Source organism: Somniosus microcephalus, chromosome 1, assembly GCF_052327205.1.
Source record: "Somniosus microcephalus isolate GS21.2 chromosome 1, FLI_Smic_1.0, whole genome shotgun sequence".
Lineage (NCBI taxonomy): Eukaryota > Metazoa > Chordata > Chondrichthyes > Squaliformes > Somniosidae > Somniosus > Somniosus microcephalus.
The window spans coordinates 189,528,487-189,555,723 of NC_140987.1; the positions used below are offsets into that span (position 1 = coordinate 189,528,487).

Genomic DNA, 27,237 nt, shown 5'->3' on the forward strand with positions numbered 1-27,237 from the left:
TAATGAGCGGATAATGAGATGCTAATGAGCGGAATGTTGAATGTTTTTTGGGATACCGCGGGCGCGATTTTAGCCCGGCCGAAACGTAAATACGCTTAAAACCGTCTCGAAGCGTAAGCTTTCTTTGGAGGTAACGCGCGCGTAGGTACGCCCTGTAACTTTCGAGCGCATAGCCCGACAGACGCACACGCGATGACAGACAGAATGACAGAATGACAGACAGAATGACAGACAGAAGTACCGATTTATATATATAGATAGATAGATACGAGCCTCCTCCTACTTCATCTAACCCTATCTACATAACCTTCTAGTCCTTTCTACCTCATATACTTAAGAACATAAGAAATAGGAGCAGGAGTAGGCCATTCGGCCCCTCGAGCCTGCTCCGCCATTCAATAAGATCATGACTGATCTGATCTTGACCTCAACTCCACTTCCCTGCCCGCTCCCATAACCCTTGATTTCCTTATCGTTCAAAATCTGTCTATCTCCACCTTAAATATATTCACTGACCCAGCCTCCACAGCTCTCTGGGGTAGAGAATTCCAAAGAGTCACGACCCTCTGAGAGAAGAAATTCCTCCTCATCTCCGGTTTAAATGGGCGACCCTTTATTCTGAAACTATGCCCCCGGTTCTAGATACCCCCATGAGGGGAAACATCCTCTCTGCATCTACCTTGTCGAGCCCCTCAGCATCTTATATGTTTCAATAAGATCACCTCTCATTCTTCTGAACTCCAATGAGTATAGGCCCAACCTGCTCAACCTTTCTTCATAAGACAACCGCTTCATCTCAGGAATCAACCTCGTGAACCTTCTCTGAACTGCCTCCAATGCAAGTATATCCTTCCTTAAATAAGGAAACCAAAACTGTACGCAGTACTCCAGGTGTGGTCTCACCAATACCCTGTACAGTTGTAGCAGGACTTCCCTACTTTTATACTCCATCCCCCTTGCAATGAAGGCCAACATTCAATTTGCCTTCCTAATTACTTGCTGTACCTGCATGCTAACTTTTTGTGTTCCATGTAGAAGGACACCCAGATCCCTCTGTACTGCAGCATTTTGTAATCTCTCTCCATTTAAATAATAATTTGCTTTTTTATTTTTCCTACAAAAGTGGATAACCTCACATTTTCCCACATTATAGTCCATCTGCCAAATTTTTGCCCACTCACTTAGCCTATCTATATCCCTTTGCAGATTCTTTGTATCCTCTTCACAACTTGCTTTCCCACCTATCTTTGTATCATCAGCAAATTTGGCTATATTTATATTATATACATATATAATAATTATCCACCTTCCTCTTAAAAGCATCTATTCGCCTCAATTACTCCATGTGACTACCCTATCCAACCCCTTCATAATTTTAAAGATCTCTAATAGGTCGCCCCTCGGCCTTCTCTTTTCTAGAGAAAAGCCGATTCAGCCTTTCCTGATAAGTATATCCTCTCAGTTCTGGTATCATCCTTGTGAACCTTCTCTGCACCTGCCTCTATATCCTTTTTACAATATGGAGACGAGAACTGTGCACAGTGGCCTAACTAAGCTTTATATACAAGTTTAACATAACTTCCCTGCTTTTCAATTCAGTCCCTCTAGAAATGAACACCACTGCTTTCTTTGCATTTTATGACCTTGTTACCTTGCAAAGTTACTTATAATGATTTGTGAATGTGTACCCCTAGATCCCTTTGCTCTTCTACACCATTTAGACTCTTATTTTCCAAGGAGTTTGTGGCCTATTTATTCCTCCTACCAAAATGCACCACCTTACATTTACCTATATTAAAATGAATTTACCATTTACACGCCCATTCTGCAAGTTTATTAACATCTTGTATTTTGTCACAGTCTTCCTCAGTATGAACTGTACCCCCCAATTTGGTGTCAAGTTTTGTAATTGTACTTCCGATTCCCGAGTCCAAATTGTTTATGTAAATGGTGAATACTGTAGTAATAGTCCCAGTACCGATCCCTGTGGAACACCACTTCCCACCTTCTGCCAATCTGAATCTTATAGGTGGGAGAAATTGGTTAACTCCCGACTATGGGCACAAAACGCGGGATGTGCATACTATGTGCGCCCAAAATGGTTGGTCTGAGAATCACCCAAAATTGGTGCTTAGGTCTCATTACCATGACCAATGCAATGGTACCTGGAAAAACAACCTAATGAAGCCTTCAGGGCAGAATTTTATTCAGTTTGTAAGGCACTTCCTTCTCAATGTAACATGTGGCATATTCTGTTCAGGACATGACCTGCGCTTGAAAGGGGTAAATTCAAAACTATTCTGTGAAAATATTCGGCCATAATTTGCTGTAGCAGGTCATCGCCCTCGCATGTTTAGATTTTTTAATTTTTTGCATGACACGTTGCTGAAAATACAAGCTGATAATGTCACAGTGAGGGAAACCGAGCATCTGAGTCCTGTGTGAACAGGACAAGCAACTCTGTATCTCCTTAACCAATCAGATTGAAGGATTGTGAAATTAACAACGCAAGGACTGAGAGAGAAGCATAAATTAGAGTGGATGAATTCAATATTGAATCAGGTACAGATAGAGAACTACTAAAGAGAAGGAAATAATGATTGGATTAAGAGAGCGAGAAAGAAGAGATGGAAAGGAAAAGTAAAAAAAAATGTAATCTTAAATTTGACATTTAAAAAATCTCCAACAACAATTGAAACCTGAAGGAATGAGATGCCACACTTGTAATAGTTAATTTTCAGTGCCAGAGAGGTTGATTGGCAGTAATTAACACTTATCACATTGTTAAAAGGGTATTTCAGACTTAATTTTCTGTGGCGAGTTTAGTTCATATCTACCGCGCAAATACATCAACTCCACATCATTCAATGCATTTCAATGTAGTGAGAATCTGTTTTTGTGAAGCTAATGGCGGAGTGGCGCAACTCGGACAGCAACTTTTGGATATTTCTGTTTAATTGCGCATCTGCCCCTCGCCTGAGGTTGCTGTACCATTTGTGCATAAATGACAGCTAACGCCATTAGCCTCACCGTTACTTTGCTTGCCATTGTTTTGACAGGAAAATCTGAGCCATTATTTCAGTGAGCAACTGGTACATAAGAACATAAGAACATAAGAAATAGGGGCGGAGTAGGCCAATCAGCCCCTCGAGCCTGCTCCGCCATTCAATAAGATCATGGCTGATCTGATCCTAACCGCCAATCCACTATCACAGAACCATCTCCTGAATCTAACAGAATTAGACACACGAAACAGGAGCAGGATCAGGCTACACGGCCCCTGGGCCCGCTCCGCTACCCACAGGGCCATGACCGATCCGAACCTAGACTCATGTCCAAATTCCTGCCCGCTCCCCGTAACCTTTAATTCCCTTTACTTCTAGGAAACTGTCTATTTCTGTTTTAAATTTATGTAATGATGTAGCTTCTACAGCTTTTTGGGGCAGCATATTCCATGGACCTACCACCCTCTGAGTGAAGTAGTTCCTCCTCATCTCAGTTTTGAAAGAGCAGCCCCTTATTCTAAGACTATGCCCCCTAGTTCTAGTTTCACCCATCATCGGGAACATCTTCCCCGCATCCACCCGATCCAACCCCTTCACAATCTTATATGTTTCAATAAGATCGCCTCTCATTCTTCTGAACTCCAATGAGTAGAGTCCCAATCTACTCAACCTCTCCTCATATGTCCATCCCCTCATCCCCGGGATTAACCGAGTGAACCTTCTTTGTACTGACTCGAGAGCAAGTATGTCCTTTCTTAAGTATGGACACCAAAACTGTACGCAGTATTGCAGGTGCAGTCTCACCAATACCTTGTACATCTATGGAGACGAGGGAAACAGATATTATTGATTGATTTAAATGCAAATTAAAGAGATTTCTTTCAGAAAATAATATATTTGAATACAGTATATGAGTAATTTGAGACATGGCAAGTGGTAAGTGTAGCATGCTTTGGAGGAACAGGTAAATTTAGACCTATGGTTCCCAAAGTTTTCTACCACTGAAGGGTTTCTTAACTTCATATCTGGGTTTGTTTTAGACTAAATTATAGAGATTGATTGCCATGATTAGTCAACCACTCCATTATCATTGTATCATGTGACTGCCAGGATGGTAGAGGGCAAACGAGATGGACCTTGGCCTTTTCTGGTCTACCAATTCTCATGTACCTCTGTTCTCCTTTGATCAATCAGCTACCAGTTCTTTGATGCAAACATATTTTTGCAGGATATGTATATTGTCCCAGGCTCTGTCTATTTGTTGGAGCTGCAACCATGTTTAGTATCCTCCAATTAAATATTGGGAAGGCCGAAGCAATTGTCTTTAGTCCCCGCCATGAACACCCCTCCCTGGCCACTGTCTGAGGCTTTAGTAAAAAAAATTATTCATTCACGGAATGTGGGCATTGCTGGCAAGGCCAGCATATTTTGTCCATTCCTAATTGCTCTTGAAAAGGTGTTGGTGAGCTGCCTTCTTGAACCCCTGCAATCCATATGTTGAAGGTACTCTCACAGTCCTGTTTGGTAGGCAGTTCCAGGATTTTGACCCAGCGACGATGAAGGAACGGTGATATATTTCCAAGTCAGGATGGTGTGTGACTTGGAGGGGAACTTGGAGGTGGTGGTGTTCCCATGCGCCTGCTGCCCTTGCCCTTCTAGTTTGTAGAGGTTGCGTATTTGGGAAGTACTGTCAATGAAACTTTGGCAAGTTGCTGCAGTGCATCTTGTAGATGGTACACACTGCAGCCATGTTGCACCAGTGGTGGAGGGAGTGAGTTTTTGAGGTGGTGGATGGGATGCCAATCAAGCAGATTGCATTGTCCTGGATGATGTCAAGCATCTTGGCTGTTGTTGGCATTTATCAGCTCAAGCCTGGTGATCGTCCAGGTCTTGTTGCATGCGGACATGGACTGCTTCATTATCTGAGGAATTGCGAATGGAACTGAACACTGTGCAATCATTAGCGAACATCGCACTTCTGAGCCTATGATGGAGGGAGGGTCATTGATGAAGGCGCTGAAGATGGTTGGGCCTAGGACACTGCCCTGAGTAACTCCTGCAGTGATGTCCTGGGGCTGAGATGATTGGCCTCCAACAACCCCAACCACCTTCCTTTGTGCTAGGTATAACTCCAGCCAATGAAACATTTTCCCCCTGATTCCCATTTACTTCAGGGATGTTGGCCTGAGTGAGAACACTGACATTGGTGCGCCTATCCTGCCAATGGTTTTTTAGGATCTTGCGGAGGCAGCGTTGGTGGTACCCCTCCAGTGCTTTGAGGTGCCTGCTGTACATGGTTCATGTCTCTGAGACATACAGCAGGGCGGTTATCACTGCTGCTCTGTAGACCATGAGCATAGTGCCGGGTTTGAGGTCCTAGTCTTCAAACACTCTCTTCCTCAGGCGACCGAAGACTGCACTGGCACACTGAAGGCGGTGTTGGACTTCGTCATCTATTGACAGTAGGCTCTTGTTGACAGTAGGCTCCCAAGGTATGGAAAGTGGTTCATGTTGTCCAAGGCCTTGTCGTGGATTTTGATAATCAGGGGGCAGTACTGTGTGGTGGGGGCAGGTTGGTAGAGGATCGACAACTGAAGAACAACAACAAGGCCTCAGGAGCAGATGGAATCCCTGCCGAGGCACTAAAGCATGGTGGAGAAGCACTACTGGCGCGAATTCATGAACTCATTTCCCTTATCTGGAAGGAGGAGACCATGCCAGGGGATCTCAGAGACACCGTAATTGTGACCATCTTCAAGAAAGGTGACAAGTCCGATTGCGGTAATTACAGAGGAGTTTCCCTGCTGTCTGCCACAGGGAAAATCATCGCAAGGATCCTCCTCAATCGCCTTCTCCCTGTGGCCGAAGAGCTCCTCCCAGAGTCGCAATGCAGACTCCGCCCACTAAGGGCCACAATGGACATGATCTTCACGCATGTCAATTATAAGAGAAATGCAGGGAACAGCACCAATCACTGTACATGGCCTTCTTTGATCTCACAAAGGCCTTCGACACTGTCAACTGTGAGGGATTATGGAGTGTCCTCCTCAAATTCGGCTGCCCTCAAAAGTTTGTCACCATCCTCCGCCTGCTTCATGATTGTTGTGTTCCTGACCAACAGTTCCACCACAGACCCAATTCGCGTACGGACCGGGGTCAAGCAAGGCTGTGTCATCGCACCAACGCTCTTCTCGATCTTCCTGGCTGCAATGCTCCATCTCACCCTCAATAAGCTCCCCGCTGGAGTGGAACTGATTAACAGAACAAACAGGAAACTGTTCAACTTCCGTCACCTCCAGCCCAGATCCAAGGTCGTCGCATCCTCTGTCGTCGAATTACAGTATGCAGATGGCGCTTGCATCTGCGCTCACTTGGAGTTCGAACTCCAAACCATCGTAAACACCTTCACCAAAGCGTACGAGAGCATGGGCCTTACACTGTGTAAAATAATGCATACAGGAATATACTTAGAGCACCTTAAGTGTTTGTAATTGAAATTCGCTAATCAACATAGCTACTTTATATAGTCAGCAACCAATTTACATTATTAAGAATGTTCTTGAAGCACATTTTCAATTTACAGTACAATCAAATTCATTATATGCTAACCTGATGTCTTTACTGCATCCCCATTTGTTCCTGATTTAGTTCTAACTACTGTAGCACTTTAACATGTAAGTTTAGCTGTGGGCAACTTGTTTCCCTTCCCTAACATAAAAGCAGATAATATCGCCATTAGCAGTTTCTCTTTGCGTAAGTGGGACTTTTTGACTTTCCCTATGTACCATCACATTGGCATCAACTAATGGAGGGAGGAGGAGAAGGCAACCGTTGTATAGTGAGGTAAAACTGACAAGAACAAAACAGCCGAATCCTGAGCACTTGCTTTCCACTTGTGTTCATATCCTCGATCAGTGGACACAACTGTGATTTTTCCTCAATATTGAATGCAATACGGTAATTGGAAATATTGGCCCAGAAATTTGGGTCGGGGGCTTCCCGCAGGTGCAAGCCCCCGACCTGCACTTAGCTTGCGCGTCGGCCGTTGAGCTGTAGGGCCCCATGGAATTCCGATCTGGGGCCTGCTCCAGCTGCCGGCGCGCAGTGCTTGCGTATCCCAGGGGCGCAGTTAGTTCAATGCGTCCCCTGGGATCACGTGGGCCATGGGCAGCCAATCGGAGCAGGGAATGCTCCATTCATAAGTCTTGACAGGAAGTGCTGTCAAGACTTATAAGTACTACAGGCCCCCAAATAGCACTAAACCTTCAAAAAAAAAAATTTTTTAGTTGCATTTTTTAAATAAACGATAAAGTACATTAAATAACTATTTTAAACAATAATTTAAATTTTTGAAAAAAATAATTTTATATTCTAACGGGGCTAAAAATAAACTTACCTTGCTTTAAAGTATTTAAAAATAATAAACCTGTGGAAAAAATGTTTTAATTTTAATTAATTCACCACTTACCTTGTAAAAAGCAGGCCTTACGCCTGCTTTTTAAATGTGTAAATTCTGCAGGCTTACCCTCCCGGGAAAACCTGTAAAAAAAAAATTAAGTTTGATGCGCACGCGCAGCCTCCCCTGCGCACGCGTTCGACCTCTGAACCTCTTCGTTTAGAGGAACGGAAGTGCCGGTTTCCCGCGCATGCGCAGTGCATGCAGGAAACCGGCACTTCCATCGGGCCCACAGGTGAGTACCCAGCGCATACTCACCCGTGGAGACCCGAATTTCTGGGCCAATAATGGCAGGTGGAAGCAAACCTTTGCAGGGAGTTTGAGGATTTCCTACTTTGAAATTTTTAAAAATGTCAATATATTTGTTTTTAATCTGTTGCAAGATTTATTTGCAGAGGGTGCCCAGGATTCTCTGTATGGGATGAATTACCATCTCGGATGTGCCATGGTGGGTAAGCAGAGGTCATCGGTTTCCTCTGAGAGAAGAAGGGAAATCTGGAAGGAGAGCGACACCGAACTGCTCGCTCTCACCTCTTAACAGCCAGCTTTAGATCAGCACTATAGAGCAGGACTTTCCCTGCTGGCAATGCTGCATGCTGCAGGGACATGCTGAAGGAGAAAAAGTGAAAACATATAACATATCTTACAAAAAATATTGCTGCCTTCAAGGCAATTTTTTTTTCTTCAGTATCTCAATAGTAGTCTTTCAATTGACCCTGTTTCTTTTTCGTTTTCTTTGTTCAGGGGAATCAAGCACTTGGATCAAGTAATACAGATCTCCCTTCAGCAAACAGAGGAATGTACCAGCTGAACATTCGGCTAAAGAGTGGCCACAATCTAGCAATACGGGATCGTGGAGGTAAGAAACGGAAACAGAGGGACATGGTTTCTTTTATTAATATAAAACTATTACTTGCTTTAAAGAATTAAACTCACTGAAGAGTGTGACCCCGACACAACATTGGACTGAAATTCTACTGCTACTGTCAGTAAATGTTTATTGAAGTACAATAGCCACAGTACACCATAAGCAACAAGTTTCTTACTCAGAGAGTTGCAAATTGGCATAATATGATTTTTAGTTTCATAAGTGACATGTCTGGGTAAGTTCACAGGCATTGGAATGTGTTTTTCTATTTTAAAGGCATTGGCCCAGAATTTGCGGTGGGTAATAACTACAAACAAACAGTGTTTGCTGTTATTACCCCTTTTGAAACTGATCACAACTTCAGGGTTTAGCGTATGTGCATCCTAATGCAGGAATCCTGAAGTTGCGTTCAGTCATTCATTGCTCCTACATTGGCTGCACTGTGTTTCCGCCCCACCCCGGCAACAGCCGGCAATCAGTGTAATCTGTGAAATCGGGGAAACAGATGAAAACTTTGGCACTTCCGTGGTAATATCGCTGTTAAATACCCCATTAAAAGTCAGACCCTTTTGGATTTGGTGTAACTGGGGTTGTAACAGTGTATTGACTGTTAAACAAACATTATGGCCCTGAGAAACAAATTTTAATTTTGTAGAGTGTCAAATTTGTCCATTTTAATAAAAATTAAATTTTTTAAGGAACTTGAAAAAAAAATTATTTAAAGAAAAATGTTCCTCTTTATTTTAGGTTTACCTTTTCCCCATGTGAGAGCCCCAATCTTTGTTTTGCTCTCTAACATTTTAAAAAAGTTAGAATAAAAGGAGCTTATTCACTTCCTGGTTCCCGGTCTGTGAGCATTCTGCATTGTGATTGGCTGCTTAGACAGCTTGTTGACGTCGCAGCAGCTCGCATTAGGGAAACCCCATTAACTTACACTGATTTCAATTGCACGCCAGAAAAGCTGAACCTTTCACCACAGAGATCACGAGACGTTTGTGGCAAGCCTACTTAAGGGCCAGCGGCGAATGCCTTTGCTTCGTCGCTGACCGCAAATTACGGGCCAACATATAAATTGAAGTTGTCCAGTGTAGTTGTTAAGCTGTCTTTTGAATGTAATGTAGTTCTCCGCTGACTTACTCTAACCTTGGTGGTTAACCGAGGTCGTAATCAGTTTGGTGGATGACACATCCTGCTCTTTCTCAGAGACAGGAGAATATGAAGATTAAGTATCTGAAACATCATCATTCCTCTTAGGTTATGATAATTTATCAATCTCTTCTGATCCATCAGGTGACCTCCACTCTGGCATCCCACCACTGTGTAGACACACTATCATCTAATTCTGCTTCTTCAAATATATCTGCCAAAGATTTCACCCTGCTCAAACTCACTGGTAGTATCTCTGCTAACTGAACATTAGAAGGTGGCCCAGAATATAACATTGATCATGGCAATGAAGACAAAGATGAGAACTTTTCCCTCTCTGTAGTGACTTTAGGATTTTCTAGTAACTTCTTGCCTTTGAAAATATGTTTTATGGGATGAGGGTGTCGCTGGGAAGGCCAGCATTTATTGCCCATCCCTAATTGCCCTTGAGAAGGTGGTGGTGAGCCACCTTCTTGAACCGCTGCAGTCCGTGTGGTGAAGGTACTCCCACAGTGCTTTTAGGTAGGGAGTTCCAGGATTTTGACCCAGCGACGATAAAGCATCGGCGATATACTTCCAAGTCAGGATGGTGTGTAACTTGGAAGGGAACTTGGAGGTGGTGGTGTTCCCATGCGCCAGCTGCCCTTGTCCTTCTAGGTGGAAGAGGTCATGGGTTTGGGAGGTGCTGTCGAAGAAGCCTTGGCGAGTTGCTGCACTGCATCTTGTAGATGGTACACACTGCAGCCACAGTATGCCGGTAGTGGAGGGTGTGAATGTTTAAGGTAGTAGATAGGGTGCCAATCAAGCGGGCTGCTTTGTCCTGGATGGTGTCGAGCTTCTTGAGTGTTGTTGGCGCTGCACTCATCCAGGCAAGTGGAGAGTATTCCATCACACTCCTTAATTGTGCCTTGTAGATGGTGGAAAGGCTTTGGGGAATCAGGAGGTGAGACACTTGCCGCAGAATACCTAGCCTCTCACCTGCTCTTGTTGCCACAGTATTTATGTGGCTGGTTCATTTAAGTTTCTGGTCAACGATGACCCCCAGGATGTTGATGGTGGGGGATTCAGCGATGGTAATGCCATTGAATGTCAAGGGGCAGTGGTTAGACGCTCACTTGTTGGAGATAGTCATTGCCTGGCACTTCTGTGGCGCGAATGTTACCTGCCACATATCAGCCCAAGCCTGAATGTCGTCCAGGTCTTGTTGCATGCGGGCATGGACTGCTTCATTATCTGAGGAGTTGTGAATGGCACTGAACACTGTGCAGTCATCAGTGAACATCCCGATTTCTGACCTGGAGGCTAGTTCATTGATGAAGCAGCTGAAGATGGTTGGGCCTAAGACACTGCACTGAGGAACTCCTGCAGCAATGTCCTGGGGCTGTGATGATTGACCTTCAATCACCACAACCATCTTCCTTTGTGCTAGGTATGACTCCAGCCAGTGGAGAGTTTTCCCCCTGATTCCCATTGACTTCAGTTTTACTAGGGCTCCTTCATGCCACACTCAGTCAAATGCTGCCTGGATGTCAAGGGCAGTCACTCTCACCTCTCCTCTGGAATTCAGCTCCTTTGTCCATGTTTGGACCAAGGCTGTAATGAGATCGGGAGCCGAGTGGTCTTGGCGAAACCCAAACTGGGCATCAGTGAGCAGGTTATTGGTAAGTAAGTGCCGCTTGATAGCACTGTCGATGACACCTTCCATCACTTTGCTGACGATTGAGAGTAGACTGATGGGGTGGTAATTGGCCAGATTGGATTTGTCCTTTTTATGGACAGGACATGCCTGGGCAGTTTTCCACATTGTGGGATAGATGCCAGTGTTGTAGCTGTACTGGGAAAGCTTGGCTAGAGGCGCGGCTAGTTCTGGAGCACAAGTCTTCAGCACGATAGCCGGGATGTTGATGGGGCCCATAGCCTTTGCTGTATCCTGTGCGCTCAGCCGTTTCTTGATATCACGTGGAGTGAATCGAATTGGCTGAAGACTGGCTTCTGTGATGGTGGGGACCTCAGGAGTGGTCCGATATGGATCATCCACTCGGCACTTCTGGCTGAAGATGGTTGCAAACGCTTCAGCCTTGTCTTTTGCACTCACGTGCTAGGCTCCACCATCATTGAGGATGGGGATGTCCGGGATCCGTTGATTGTTGGATCGCTTAGCCCTGTCTATAGCATGCTGCTTCCGCTTTTTAGCATGCATGTAGTGCTGTGTTGCAGCTTCCCCAGGTTGGCACCTCATTTTTAGGTATGCCTGGTGCTGCTCCTGGCATGCTCTTCTACACTCCTTATTGAACCAGGATTGGTCCCCTGGCTTGGTGGTAATGGTAGAGTGAGGGATATGCTGGGCCATGAGGTAACAGATTGTGGTGGAATACAATTCTGCTGCTGCTGATGGCCCACAGTGCTTCATGGATTCCCAGTTTTGAGCTGCTAGTTCTGTTCTGAATCTATCCCATTTAGCACGGTGGTAGTGCCACACAACACGATGGAGGCTGTCCTCAGTGTGAAGACGGGACTTTGTCTCCACAATGACTGTGCGGTGGTCACTGCTACCAATAACTGTCTGGACAGATAGATTGGTGAGGACGAGGTCAAGTCGGTTTTTCCCTCATGTTGGTTCTCTCATCACCTGTCGCAGGCCCAGACTGCCAGCTATGTCCTTCAGGACTTGGTCAGCAGTGGTGCTGCCAAGCCACTCTTGGTGATGGACATTGAAGTCCCCCACCCAGAGTACATTCTGTGCCCTTGCTAGTCTCAGTGCTTCTTCCAAGTGGTGTTCAACATGGCGGAGTACTAATTCATGAGCTGATGGAGGGCGGTAGGTGCTAATCAGCAGGAGGTTTCCTTGCCCATGCTTAAACCTGAAGCCATGAGAATTCATGGGGTCTGGAGTCAATGTTGAGGACTCCCAGGGCCACTCCTTCCTGACTGTATACCACTGTGCTGCCACCCCTGGTGGGTCTGTCCTGCCGGTGGGACAGGACATACCCAGGGATGGTGATGGAGGATTTTGGGACATTGGCTGAAAGGTATGATTCTGTGAGTATGAGTATGTCAGGCTGTTGCTTGACTAGTCTGTGGGACAGCTCTTCCAATTTTGGCACAAGTCCCCAAGATGTTGGTGAGGAGGACTTTGCAGGGTTGACTGGGCCGTTGCCATGTCTGTAGCCGATGCCGAGTGGTCTCATTTTTATTATTTTGTTGCACAGCAGTTTGTTACAACTGAGCGGCTTGCTAGGCCATTTCAGAGGGCAAAGAGTCAACCACATTGCTGTGGGTCTGGAATCACATATAGGCCAGACCAGGTAAGGACAGCAGATTTCCTTCCCTAAAGAGCATTAGTGAACTAGATGGGTTTTTATGACAATCCGATACTTTCATGGTCACCATTACTGATACTAGCATTTTATTCCAGATTTATTTAATTAACTGAATTTAAATTCCCCAGCTGCCATGGTGGGATTTGAACTCAAATCTCTGAATCATTAGTCCCGGTCTCTGGATTACTTGCCCATTGACATTACCACTATGCTACCATTCTCCTTACTCCTGCATGAACGCTTTCTCATTTCCAGTACAGAAGCATGCCACACACGTGGAAGACAACAGTAATCACGTTTGTATCTAACCTCAGAATCCTATAATTCATGTTGGATAACTTTCGAAGTACCCCTTCTGGTCCATTGTGGTTCACAGTTAGTTTAGCCCTGGTACTTTGCACTGACATCAATCTAGGATGAGTCCTGGCTTTCACCAAGTTGCTGATGTGAAAACAAATTGGCTGCCATCTTTTGTCATAATGTTTCTGTTTTAATGACGAGCCACCGTCAAGTGGTCCTTTACCAGCTAATCCGTTCCTTCCAACCTCATCTTCAGGTGGGCCTTGTAGGGGCCATTAGACTCTCCATTGGACAATCTAGGATTTGCAGCCAAGTTGAGAGGGGTTACAAAATTCCTTCCAAAGAGAAAAAGTGTCAGTGTGTCACCTGTATTAGCATAAGGTACTGTTCTAATAGCAAATTGCAGTAAAGCGACATGGTTGTGTTTCTGGCCTACATAGGCCCTTGTGGTAGTCTAGGTTATTCAGTTTATTTTCTTAGTTTGATTTTGTGATAAATCCATGTAGTGAGACAAGGACGCGAAGAGGCGATATCGTAGAATTAACACGAGTACTTTATTAACAAACAGAGTAACAAACATCATGCCTGCATCCTGGCATTTCACCTTTGCTGACCTTGACAGGAAGCAAACCTCTGACCTTAACAGGAAGCAAACCTTTGACCTTAGCAGCAGCATTGGCTACAGCACCACCTGGTGGATAACCTTAATCATAACATCCCAGATTACTATAGATTTGACCAAGGATGATGAGGCTTCCTTATGTGGTGTTTCATTTCCAGTGCCTTGGTTGCCTCTTTGAATGCTGCCCTTGTAAATGCTGCACCCTAGTCAGACACCACGTAAGTTACATAATTCCCTGCTCTAACTCTGCAGCAGCTACCTTAGCTATTATGTCAACCTATTTGGGGAAGTTGTCAGTGAATATCAATAAGCAATAATTATCCTTCTTATCACATGAAGAGGTCCAACAAAGTCAACCTTAGCTACACCTACGGGAGTAAGCTTTATAATGACCATTCACCCTGTTGGAGCCTAAAGTGATGGTGTGAAACTTGGCACATTTAACTAGACTTCATGGAAGTAATGGCACTGGGGTCGATTTTAGTCACTTCACAATCCTGTTTCCATCCAAAAACAAGGCAATAGTGCTCAGAAAATGGAACGAGATTTGTGGGCCAAAGAGCTCCCATTGAAAGCAGGTGGGAGCCTCGTGTAAAGCGGAGCCATTTTCCGACTGTAAGGTGTGCTGAATGACAGGTCCACAGCACAGCCATGGAAACCTGATGGGAAGGAGGCCTCCAGCAGACGTGCATATATGAGAGCCTCAAAGAGGCCGACATTTTTTAGACCCCTTTTTAAAAAGGAAATCTTGTGGCAGCAGATGATACATTCAGTAGTCGCTGTACAGAGTAAGGGCTCTCTGTTATGATTCCTATGTCTTACTGTTGTTTAACTAGATATTGGGCAGAAAAAGGTACATTCAGAATCATAGGCAGCTTATGGGAGTGGCTGGTGACACAGAAAATGAGAAAATATCTCATGTAAAAACCCCAAAACATGACACCATATTAAACAAGGAAAGCCCTCTCTGAAGAGAGTTGATAGTTCAAACAACTGTTGTATATTAAAACCTGTAGGTGGTCACAGAATTCCATGAAACAGCTGCTATGCCTGTAGATGGTGCTGTAATAATAATGTAAAATGTCACATAACGTTACTAGATTACCTGGTTTCTGACCATTTCAGTCTGAATTGTATTGCACACATTGGCCACCAGATGGCTCTTTACCAATACTTGTGCTATATCCTGAAAAAATTGGAAGTGCATGGATACACTAAGAAAATACAAGGAGTTTATAAAGTAAATATTTGTAGAGTAGCTGTCTTACCATGCTCAATGATGGCTTTTAGGAGATTTTTCAGATTTCATACCCTGACCAACTTTTTAAAATTCATTCATGGGATCTGGGCATCGCTGGCAATGCTTGCATTCATTGCCCATCCGTAATTGCCCTTGAGAAGGTGGTGGTGAGCTGACTTCTTGAACCACTGCAGTCCGTGTGGTGAAGGTACTCCCACAGTGCTGTTAGGTAGGGAGCGCCAGGATTTTGACCCAGCGACAATGAAGGAATGTCGATATACTTCCAAGTCAGGATGGTCTTTGACTTGGAGGGGAACTTGGAGATGGTGGTGTTCCCATGCGCCTGCTGCCCTTGTCCTTCTAGGTGGTAGAGGCCACGGGTTTGGAAGGTGCTGCCGAAGAAGCCTTGGCGAGTTGCTGCAATGCATCTTGTAGATTGCAGCCACGGTACGCCGGTGGTGGAGGGTGTGAATGTTTAAGGTGGTGGATGGGTTGCCAATCAAGCGGGCTGCTTTGTCTTGGATGGTGTCGCACTCCTTGAGTGTTGTTGGAGCTGCACTCATCCAGGCAAGTGGAGAGTATTCTACCACACTCCGTACATGTGCCTTGTAATTGGTGGAAAGGCTTTGGGGAGTCAGGAGGTGAGACACTCGCCGCAGAATGCCCAGCCTCTGACCTGCTCTTGTTGTCACAGTATTTATGTGGCTGGTCCAGTTAAGTTTCTGGTCAATGGTGACTCCCAGGATGTTGATGGTGGGAGATTCGGCGATGGTAATGCCGTTGAATGTCAAGGGGCGGTGGTTAGACTCTTGCTTGTTGGAGATGGTCATTGCCTGGCACTTGTGTGGTGCGAATGTTACCTGACACCTATCAGCCCAAGCCTGAATGTCATCCAGGTGCATGTGGGCATGGACTGATTCATTATCTGAGGAGTTGTGAATGGCACTGAACACTGTGCAGTCATCAGCGAACATTCCCATTTCTGACCTTATGATGGAAGGAAGGTCATTGATGAAGCAGCTGAAGATGGTTGGGGCCTAGGACACTTCCTTGAGGAACTCCCACAACACCAGGTTATAGTCCAACAGCTTTATTTGAAGTCACAAGCTTTCGGAGCGCTGCTCCTTCGTCACCTGACGAAGGAGCAGCGCTCCGAAAGCTTGTGACTTCAAATAAAGCTGTTGGACTATAACCTGGTGTTGTGTGACTTCTTACATTTGTCCACCCCAGTCCAACTCCGGCATCTCCAGACTTGAGGAACTCCTGCAGCGATATCCTGGGGCTGAGATGATTGACCTCCAACAACCACAACCATCTTCCTTTGTGCTAGGTATGACTCCAGTGGAGCTCCCCCCCCCCCCCCACCGATTCCCATTGATTTCAGTTTTACTAGGGCTCCTTGATGCCACACTTGGTCAACTGCTGCCTTGATGTCAAGGGCAGTTACTCTCACCTCACCTCTGGAATTCAGCTCTTTTGTCCATGTTTGGACCAAAGCTGTAATGAGGTCTGGAGTTGAGTGGTCCTGGCGGAACCCAAACTGAGCATCGGTGAGCCGGTTATTGGTGAGTAAGTACCGCTTGATAGCACTGTCGACGACACCTTCGATCACTTTGCTGATGATTGAGAGTAGACTGATGGGGCGGTAAATGGCCGGATTGGATTTGTCCTGCTTTTTGTGGACAGGACATACCTGGGCAGTTTTCCACATTGTCAGGTAGATGCCAGTGTTGTAACTGCACTGGAACAGCTTGGCTAGAGGCGCGGCTAGTTCTGGAGCACAAGTCTTCAGCACAATAGCCAGGATGTTGTCGGGGCCCATAGCCTTTGCTGTATCCAGTGCACTCAGCCATTTCTTGATATCACGTGGAGTGACTCAAATTGGCTGAAGTCTGGCTTCTGTGATGGTGGGGACCTCAGGAGGAGGCCGATATGGATCATCCACTTGGCACTTCTGGCTGAAGATGGTTGCAAATGCTTCAGTCTTGTCTTTGCACTCACGTGCTGGGCCCCACCATCATTGAGGATGGGGATATTCATGGAGCCTCCTCCTCCTGTTAGTTGTTTAATTGTCCACCACCATTCACGACTGGATGTGGCAGTACTGCAGAGCTTGGCGCTTGCTGTTCTAATCTCCCAGTTCTCATTTTAAAACTCCATTGGCCAGTGAAACAGTGATGATTCCACAACTAACTCACTAAATCCCGGGAAACTATCACAAGAGCTTTCAAATAGATCCCCTCCCCTCACTGGGAACAAATGATCGCTCCCCCCTCCCCCAGTGAGATAATCTGGCACCTGGAATTGTTGAAAACCCTCCTTCCCCAAGATAATGTTTCTATCTACTGGTAGCTGAAAGACTGGAGAAATTACAGCCTTCCCTCCTCCTGCTCCCTAAGATCATTGCTTGATCCAGACAGAAGTTGAGCACTACCACCGCCTCCCCACTCGGAAATCTTCAGATGGAAGGATATCATACTCCAACTCCGCTGCCCCCCACCCCCTCCCCGCCCTCACTCTCCATTCCTGTGAGTAGATAAGTAAATATCCTGGGCCAGGCAGATGGAAGGGTAGAAAAATGTCTCAAGGCGCTTAACATAAAATAGAAATGGAACATCAATTTCAGTCAGTAACACCATATATACAGTTTAGAGACTACGCTTCTCCACTGGACTAGTGATCTAGTGACTAGCAGATCGCGAGTGGAGTTCGGGGCCAGGGATCACGAGAATATCAGTGCTAATTTGATCCTGTGAGAGACAACATCATCCATGTCCGAGGCCAGGACCCAGGAGCAAAGACGAGCCCAGCAGCGAGGTCAAGGCCCAGGAGTGGCACAGCATAGACCAGCAGTGGGGTCGGGACCAAAAGAAGGTGCGGCATGGGCCAACAGCGAGGTCGGGAGGACCACAATGCATCCTACGAAACCCAGGCAGAGAGGACCTGTGGGAAGGAGGGAGGAGGACAGTAGGAGTATGTTTGTGTGTGTGTGCTAGGCCGATGTTGCAGAGCCTGGTCTCCAATTGTCTTGGATCCCCTTGCCATTGAACCAAGACCTTGCTCTGTCAAGCCCGTGTGGTAGCTGATGTGCAACAGCCACCCCACGTTAAAAGAATTCACGCACAGGCATCTTCCACCCTTTAAAATGAAGTTCTGGACCTGGAACGTCAGGACTCTCATGGACAACCCCAACAGCATCCCTTGAACCACTGTCTGCCCCACCTGTGACATAGACTGTAGGTCCCGCATTGGACTCATCAGTCACCTGAGAACTCATTTTTAATGTGGAAGCAAGTCATCCTCGGTTCTGAGGGACTGCCTAAGAAGAAGAAGATATACAGTTTAGGTGAGGGGTGGGAAGAGGGAGAGGCCTTTGTTGTGTATTATTTATTAATTTAGCAGAGGTGATTGGTTGCTCTGTGGCACACAGCTCAGTGGCCCGCTAATTCAAAATGTTTGGATAACCCTGCCATACAGGGAAATGTAATCATTTTAGGAGAGATTGTAACAATTCTTATACTTTTTTTTAATCTTAGAGACGTTGGGACTGAAAATCAGGGGAAGGGAAGTGATCACAACATAAATGCTGTTATGTGCCTGCCTAGAACCTCCAATGCTGACTACACCAAAGTTTGCAAGGTCAGGGGAAGGTCCCCTCTTTTAATGTCATTGGCAGGTGCTTGTACCACTAGGGGAACATCTAGGAGAGAGGCTGGAAAATCCAGTGGAGGTTGTTTGTCCCAGGGAGGGGTTCTGTTCCTCAACCACAGAACACCTGAGGTAGGGGATCCCAGACCCTGCCCTCCCTTATGCCGATGGCTTTTGTTTGGAATAGCTGGAGGCTCTTCTGCCAACAGCCCATCCTGGAAACCCATATTAGGCCAAAACCCAGTACATTTAAGTCAGCCTAACTCCCAGTCCTTTTGGTACATTCCCATGAAACAAATGACAGGACTGCGCCAAAAGGTTCTGTTACTTATCTGGCTGTATTTTCAGATGGGTCAGAAATCAAATTGGCAGCTGAGGCCATTTTGAAAAAAAATGATTTCAGTAATGTGATGATTTGAAGCTGCAGCTTTTTTAAAAAGGTAGCTTTTTTGTGGGATCTGTATTTCACCAAATCAATATTTGAAACAATGGGCCAGAATTTGCTGGCAAAATAACGTTGAGTTTAATGCACACACCGTTATTGGTGTGTAAATAACTCAGCAATTTATGGCGAGGAAGAGATACCCCATAAGTTGCGAATCGCCACAAATTACTGGACTATACGTGCCGCTCCACCGTTAGCCTCACGCAAATGGGAGCTCGCCGTCTACCTCCCAGTTTCTAGAAATTGTTACATTTATGCTGTTTAAATTAATTAAACTCACTGCGGAAAGTTAGGGCTGGTACTTAACGATATTTATGTTCCTACAATGCCACTCAACCTCTCCAGTCCAGAAAGGAAACAATTGAAACTGTGGAGTCTCATACCTGCAGGTCAATTGTTCTTAGAGGTTATTAACATTTTAAATTTTAAATTTTTTTCTTACTTTCCTTTCTGTCTTTTTTTCCCTCCCTCTCTCTTAATCCAATCTTTCTTTCCCTCTCTTTATTTCTCTTGCTACCTAATTTGACTTTAATTCTCTCTATTTCCTTCTCCATCATTCCTCTTGTTTCTTCCTCGATCCTTAAATCTCATTGGTTAAGGAGATAGACTGTTGGTGCCTTCGTTCCCCAAGGTCCCAGCTGCCCGTTATCAGCTTGCACTACCAGAAATTTGTGGCGCAAAAATTTTTCGAGCTGAAGGGTGAGGAAAAAAAATCTAACCAACGGGGCGCACTCTGGCAAATTCTGGGCCAATGAGAAAAGCCTGATTTTTTTTTCAGTTACAACATCTAATTGCCACTCACAGATTCAATATGTGATGTGTTATACACAAGTGTTTTATTATATCAAAAGTTGATAGATAAGCCTGAGAATTTACTGCTTTTTGTAGACTGAATTTGAGAAGTCTGCTTGGCAGCTTTACCTATTTAAAGTGAAGACCTGGACCAAAACCAGATTTCAAATCTGAGTTGCTCTGCAATGGGTAATCAGCATGTGGTAAACCACTGTTGTTCACTGTTGTTCACTCCACTGTTGTTCACTGTTGTTCACTTCACTGTTGTTCACTCTTGCCCATTGTTGTACCTGTCTGTGCATGCCTCAGCTGGCTCCGCCCCTGGCTCCACCCATATGCCCTGGTATAAAGGCGGCTGCTCTGCAGTTCCCCAGGCATTCAGGACCGGTCGACCACTAGAGGCATGCCTTCGTTCTTTAGCTAATAAAAGCCTGTTTGTTACTCTCTTAACTTCCAGTCTTTCTCAGTAATTGATAGCGCATCACAGCATTAATATGTCTTTGGCACGGTAGTTACATAAACTCAATTCATTTATCTTGAGTTGTTTCAGAGTAATGTTATAAATATAGTTATTAATTTGGTTGTCAGACATATGTAATGGTATTATCAATTACACCACTGGTGGGCAGTGACGTCTGCTTTATAGTAGACTGATTTAACCCTGCATATTGATCAACTCTTAAGGTATGAAAAGTTTATTACACTGTCATTCATGTTCATCAACCATAAGGTTAAGGCTATCCCCAAAAGGTTAAGGCTATCCCCATCAACATGGAACTGAAATGTACAGCCCAGAAATTGGGTCACTTACTGCCACCTGTTAGCACTGGAATCGTGGCAAAAAATGGCACCGCCACTCTAGCACCCTTCGCTAGCACGGGACTCGGCGGCCGTTATTTTGGTGAGGACCTTCGCGCTGCCAATAGCAACACTGGCCCTCGAGATGTAAATGAAGAGAGCGTGACATCAGTCAGCATGCAACACCGAATTAATATCACGCTCTGTGAACTTCGACCTCAGCGCTGAATTTAGCGCTGGGTCCTAAGCTTGGTCTGAAAAGCGAGCGTTCAGCAGACTGACGGAGACACTGGCCGGAATTTTGCCTATCTCTGTGGGCCCGGTGTGGGCGGTGGCCATAGCAGGTCACGACCCCACTGCTGGCTCCATGACGCTGCTGAAAACTTACGTTAATAGGGCCTATTAAGCCCGCCCAGCACGTTACCCGGCCTAATGAAATGGAACAGGTCTGGTGACATCTTTCATGACGCGTTTTCAGCTGGGATCTTTAAAGGGACCGTGGGCACATTAGATTTGGCGTTTAATCTAACATATTGCTGACAGTGCACTACAGCATTGGAGTGCTGCAAACACTTGGACAATGACTGCACAGAGGCAGAGGTCTGCACCCAGGTTCTCCGATGACTCCCCCCATATGCAGTGCCGCAAACGTTTCAATTATCTCATTAGATCAGGAAACGTTAGTACAAAGCCACACTCAACCTCATCCTGCTGTGCCTCTCATCACATCCCCATCATTCTGCCTTCCCTACCCTACTCCTGCACATTTGCTCCCACCAACATACCTTGCACCTCCACCTATCCCTCTCTATCTATATTATTATCACATCCCCATCTCACTAGCCACCTCTCACACGCCCCCTCATTCTAGTGCAATCATACTGTTGTGCCAAATTCACTGTATCTATTGAGCTACAGGGAACTCTCGTTTAAACGGCACCTAAATATCTGGAATTCTCTATTAACCGGCAAAATTCTCACTCCGAAAACAACACCTCAATAACCGGAAATGTTGCAGGGTCTGAGTCCGAGTCTCCCGCGGTGGCCGAGTTAGTCAGTGGGGTTAGTTCTCCAAACTGCCACTACTCGGCTTCTTGGCGCTGTCGGAAGTCCGAGCAGCTCAATAACAGGAGTCTGACTCTTTGTTAAAAATAGCCTCGGTAGATAACCCTCTCTGTCATCCGGAATTTTTAATCAACCGGCACCATCCCGGTCCCGTCGGTGCTGGATACCAAAGAGTTTCCTGTAGTAATAAGTAGTCAGCTCAACAACAGTTCAACAATTATGGTTTTTAGTTCAGAGTGTCAAATGTCGGTTGGACTCAATAAGTTGCATACATTCAGTACTTTATTGGTTAACAAGTTGTTTGAATAACTTACAAGGAAAATGACACAGGGCTCACTTCCTTGTGTACTAGCTTAAAACAATATTACCCATTTGAAAGTTGATCAGCCTTCGTGCTGGTGTCCTACAACAAGTCCCGGACTTGTGGCTCCTCCCTTCTCGAGTGTGATTCCTAGGTTCTCGCTGCTAAACTAGCTCTTAGCTCCCTTCTTTTATATCTATATTTTTACTACCTATGTGCCCCCCCCCGATAAGACCGTTTGCACAAGGTTGCTCTAATCAGTCATGAGACCTCTTGACAGTTAGCTCACAGCTTCTGTGATCATCACAACAGAATGGTCAAGGCATACCGTGTGCAGGTTCGGCCATTTTGTCTGAGATGTGTCCATCTTTAGCCAATCGGTATCCTTGGTCGTTTAGGGAATTCCAGAGGTTATGTGATTTGTGACTGCTCAACCATTAGACTAGATTGTCACCCTTATCTTGAGTTAATTATTGTTGTAGACGCGATCATCCTGCAAGCTGGTCATCTTTTGCAGGCCTGTTAACTATGTTATTTGAGCAGCCCTAGGCCCCCCCAGCTTCAAGGTTTTGTTTATTTGAGATCTCACTGTGGCTGCAGTTTTCGCAGTCCTCGACCATTTTCTAAAGGCACCAGTTCATATTTCTACACATACCAACTAACAACACACAAGGGTAGCCACTTGGGTGTTTTATCCAATGTTTATGTAAAGCTTCTGTTAATGTGGTGTCAAACATAAACATCTTTATTTTCAACACTTTCTGGTCCTGGACAGATTTGTGTGCACCTTTGGAAGTGACTTAGTGAGTTCCAGTGAATGGTGAGACATAACGGTGCCCCCCGCAATGGTGATGTGAAAGGAATGGCTTGGTCATTGTAGGGATGCTTTATGGTGTTGATGTGGGGTGGTGTTAACCTGGAGCATCATGTGGCAGCCAGGGTGTACAGCATAAAATTAACTAAATCTAGCCATGATGAGGCCATCGGCAATGTGGCCAGGTGCTGATGCCCTCAGTCCTGTGCAGCATCGGGTGATTGTACATAAGGTTGGTGTTGTTGTTGTTGGTGCTGCTGGTGTGCCCGGTGCTGCTGGTGTTGGGGCTGATCGTGCTGGGATTCTGAGGACCAAGGTGAGACAGTATAAACGGCACCCATGTTGATGGAATAGATGGTAGGTGAAGTACAGATGACAGAAGCATTATGTCAATGGTGAGAGTTCTTCCAATGAGGTGACACTGGATGGAGACTTTGCTGGAAACATTTGCAGCCTGCAGAATCTGTGCTGGAAATGGACTGAGCAACAGCGTCTGCCTGAGGAAAGTGATCATCTGTCAGATAGGAGCTTTTACTGTACATTTGATGCTGTCAAGTAATCAGCTGGAGCAATGAACAGGGAACTCCTGCCTCTGGTTGACAGACGTGCTTCCCGAGCAGCATGCCTGCTGTGGCCTTGCAGTTAAATTTAAAAAGTAAGTTAAAAAAGCCTGTTAAGGGTCTGACAACTAGCTGTTAATCATCTCAATTGGGTCACTTGCTTGGTGCAATAAATGTCAACAGTTTTTTAAGTGTGCAGGGAGTGCTGCTGGACGCTTGCAAGACCTTGGATGGTAAAGGAAGGCCTCTGAGAAGATCAGAAAATGCTGGAAATACTCAGCAGGTCAGGCAGCATCTGTGGGGAGAGAAACAGAATTGAAGTCTCAGGTCGAGGTGCTGCCTGACCTGCTGAGTATTTCCAGAATTTTATTTCAGATTTACAGCATCTGCTCACAGAGGGAAGAGGAAGACACAGAAGAGGAGGAAGCAGAAGAGGAGGAAGTAGAAGAGGAGGAAGCAGAAGGATGGATGCAACCCAGACAGTCCCTTTCTGGCCGAGATATACGGGATAGAATCAGACGCCTGCGGTCCCAACTCCTGACTACAACTCCAATTCCCCTTTCAGCATTAGCCTCACACCTTATCTTCCTTCTGTTACTGACCAGCATAGCATCCTCTTGGCCACAATGCTGAAATAAAAGCCACCACAAAGCAAACTTTCCAATCCAACTTTATACTTCTAGCCATCCAATGTAATATCAAGAAATAAACTCATCACCATTATGCATTCTCTTAGTGTCTTGCGCCTCGCCTTTGCCTATCCTACTGATGCCACGCAGTGCTACCCCATTGGCTGCAGCATGGCTGGTGGAAGGCTGGTGACTTTCAGTGGGGGACAATGCAGATGGCCTTGTTGGTTGACCTTGAGGACCTGGTGACAGTGCGTGTGAAATCATCATCATCATCATCCTCCTCCTCCATCTCCTCCATCTCCTCCTCCATCTCCTCCTCCATCTCCATCATCCTCTCCCATCTCCTCCTCCATCTCAGATTCAGATTCAGATTCAGATTAGATTTATTTGCCATATGTAACAAAGTACAATGGAATGCTTGTTCCCCGTAGGGACGCATCAGCTATACATACAGCGCCGCATTCAGAGTCAATACAATGGCTTCCCGTGGCAGTGGGAGCACGATGTCCCTCAGCCGCTCCGTCCTCCTCTTCACCGCGGCCTCCTCCTCACTGTTGCCGGCTCCACGTGTGGTGGCCTGCTGCTCCCGCTCTGGCCACCATGCCCGGCTCCCCTCCTCCCATCCGGACTGCGAGTTACCCGAAATGGAGCTGCCGGCCGACGTGCTGCAGCGTGTCGTGAGTCTGCTGCTGCTGCTCGTTGCGCTGCGCTCCTCCGCCCATCACCATAGGAAAACGTTATATCACTGGCCAGTATCCAACAGCGGAGATGCATAAATTGCATTAGAAAGGGCTTGAACTGATATGTTCAACTGAGGTGTTCAACACTGCACTTTGCTTTTAAGCAGGTGAAACTGTATTGAGGTGTAACATATTACCCAATTAGCAATAACTACCTTTTGAAATATAATAGAATTTCCCTACTGTACCATTCATTTTTCATGATGGTGTTGACTCATGCTATGGCACAGTTCTACTGCTGCCAGCAAACCTCCTGTCCTCGAAATTGGGAGCTTTAAGGCCAGTTTTGCAGAAGAAATGGTGGCCGCCTCGCATTCACCCATTTCTGGCGTGGAACGTGGCAGCTGCCATTTTGGGAAGATCGACAGTGCTGCCATTGCCTGCGCTTGCTGCACATATTTAAATAATGCAGATGGTGACGTTAATCGGCATGCAATGGTTGAATTGACGCACGATCTGTGATTTTCAATGTCGCCACGCCTGAAACCGCCCTCTTCAAACCACGCACGGAAGAACGTGTTTGCAGCATGTGATGAAATATATGCCTTCATCAGCCCCTGTGTTTTACCTGCTTTGTATTGTGGGTACCGCCCCCTTTTACCTATTGTGTGTATTGGCTACGCCCCTGTCTTTTGTCATATAAAGGTCTCAAGAGCTGTATGAGTCATTCTATCAGACGAACCTGATGTGTAAAGACCTGCAATGTTCTTAGTGATTAAAAGCCTTTAGTTGAATCCTTTTAAACTCCTTGTCTTTGAGTTATCGATGGCACATCAATTTTAATCACTAAAACACCAAGATGGATCGACTCCTGAAACCAGAGCGCTTGGATCTGGACCCCCATGCCTCAGACGCAGCCACACAGTTCGGACACTGGTTCCAATGCTTCGAATTTTTCATTGCAAACTCATCCACCACCATAGCAGCCGCAACCGCCACCGGAGACGTGAAACTGGGAATCCTGCGAAACTGGGTGAGCCATCGGGTCTCCCCTCTCATCCAAGATGCCACCAGCTACGGGGATGCCTGCACCATTCTGAAGGCCCACTACGTGCGGCCAATAAACGAGGTGTACGCCAGGCATCTTCTGACTACTCGCACGCAGCGGCATGGTGAGTCACTAGAGGACTTTATGTTAAGCCTAAAAGTACTGGGCAGAGACTGTAACTGTAAGGCCGTGTCTGCCATCGGGTACACGGAGGAGCTGATCCGAGACTCCTTTATTGCGGGCCTCAGTTCTAATTACATTCGGCAGAAACTGTTTGAAAAGGAGGGACTGGACTTAAAACAGGCTATGGGTATAGCGCGATCGCTGGATATGGCCCAGAGGAACTCTGAATCCTGTTCCTCAGGCCACGCGGTCCACTCCACCTCGTGCGCGCCGTGGGGGCCGCCATCTTGGAAGCCATCTTCACCTCCCAGGTCTCAGGCCAGCCCAGCACCATCGGAGCCCCAGCCTCCACCCAGGAGCCCCACTACTGCCGCGATGCATCGGGGCCCGAAATGCTACTTCTGCGGCCAGGACAAACACTCCAGGCATCTGTGCCCAGCGAAGGGCACCACCTGTTTTAAATGCGGGAAGAAAGGACATTTCAGCAAAGTCTGCAGAGGGAACCCCGCCTCCAACTCCACCACCGCCGCGTGCGCGCCGTGGGGGCGGCCATCTTGGACGCCATCTTGTCCACCCTCATGGAGTCCACCATCTTGCCCCGACTACACGGACCTCCAGGACCCACTGGTGGCCTCGATCACAGTGGATCAATCCAGGCCGCATCCGTTGCCTAAATCGATGATGGACATAGAGGTAAACGGGAACAAGGTTAAATGCTTGATTGACTGCGGGAGCACCGAAAGCTTTATTCATCCTAGCCTGGTAAAACGACTTTCACTAACGATAGTCCCCACACAGGGCAAAATCGCCATGGCTGATAAGACTCATACCTCAAAAATTACAGGTTTCTGCGTGGTTATGTTGTCGGTAAAAGGCACTGATTACAGAGATTTTAAACTATTGATAATGCCAGATCTCTGTGTGAGCGTGATCTTGGGTCTGGACTTCCAGTGTCACCACCAAAGTATCACGCTTACCTACGGTGGGTCCCAGCCGCCCCTCACAGTGTGCGGCCTGGCTACCCTGAAGGTCAAGCCGCCCTCTCTGTTCGCCAACCTCGCACCCAACTGTCGACCCATAGCGACCAAGAGTAGGCGGTACAGCTGGGAGGATAGATGGTTCATTGCGTCAGAAGTAGAAAGACTCAAGCGGGAGGGTATCATCGAATGCAGTACCAGCCCGTGGCGCGCCCAGGTAGTAGTAGTTAAGGGTAGCGAAAAGAAGCGGATGGTGATAGATTATAGCCAGACGGTTAATCTATACACCCAGCTAGATGCCTACCCTCTGCCCCGCATAGCGGACATGGTTAACCAAATTGCGCAATACCGGGTGTTTTCCACCATCGACCTAAAATCGGCATACCACCAGCTCCCC

General features: G+C 46.2%; 1 protein-coding gene across 5 annotated transcripts in view; it reads left to right on the forward strand.

The window, feature by feature from the left end:
- Window positions 1–27,237, forward strand: part of mctp1a (multiple C2 domains, transmembrane 1a) — a 960,306-nt gene that overhangs the window by 303,287 nt on the left and 629,782 nt on the right. For all 5 annotated transcript variants that reach the window (XR_015078481.1, XM_085988645.1, XM_085988632.1 and 2 more), the window contains one exon: window positions 8,206–8,320. Coding sequence is in view for 4 of the 5 variants with exons in the window: in XM_085988645.1 (XP_085844771.1) it covers window positions 8,206–8,320 (115 nt within the window). In the remaining variant the exon portion in view is untranslated. The remainder of the gene's footprint in view (window positions 1–8,205; window positions 8,321–27,237) is intronic.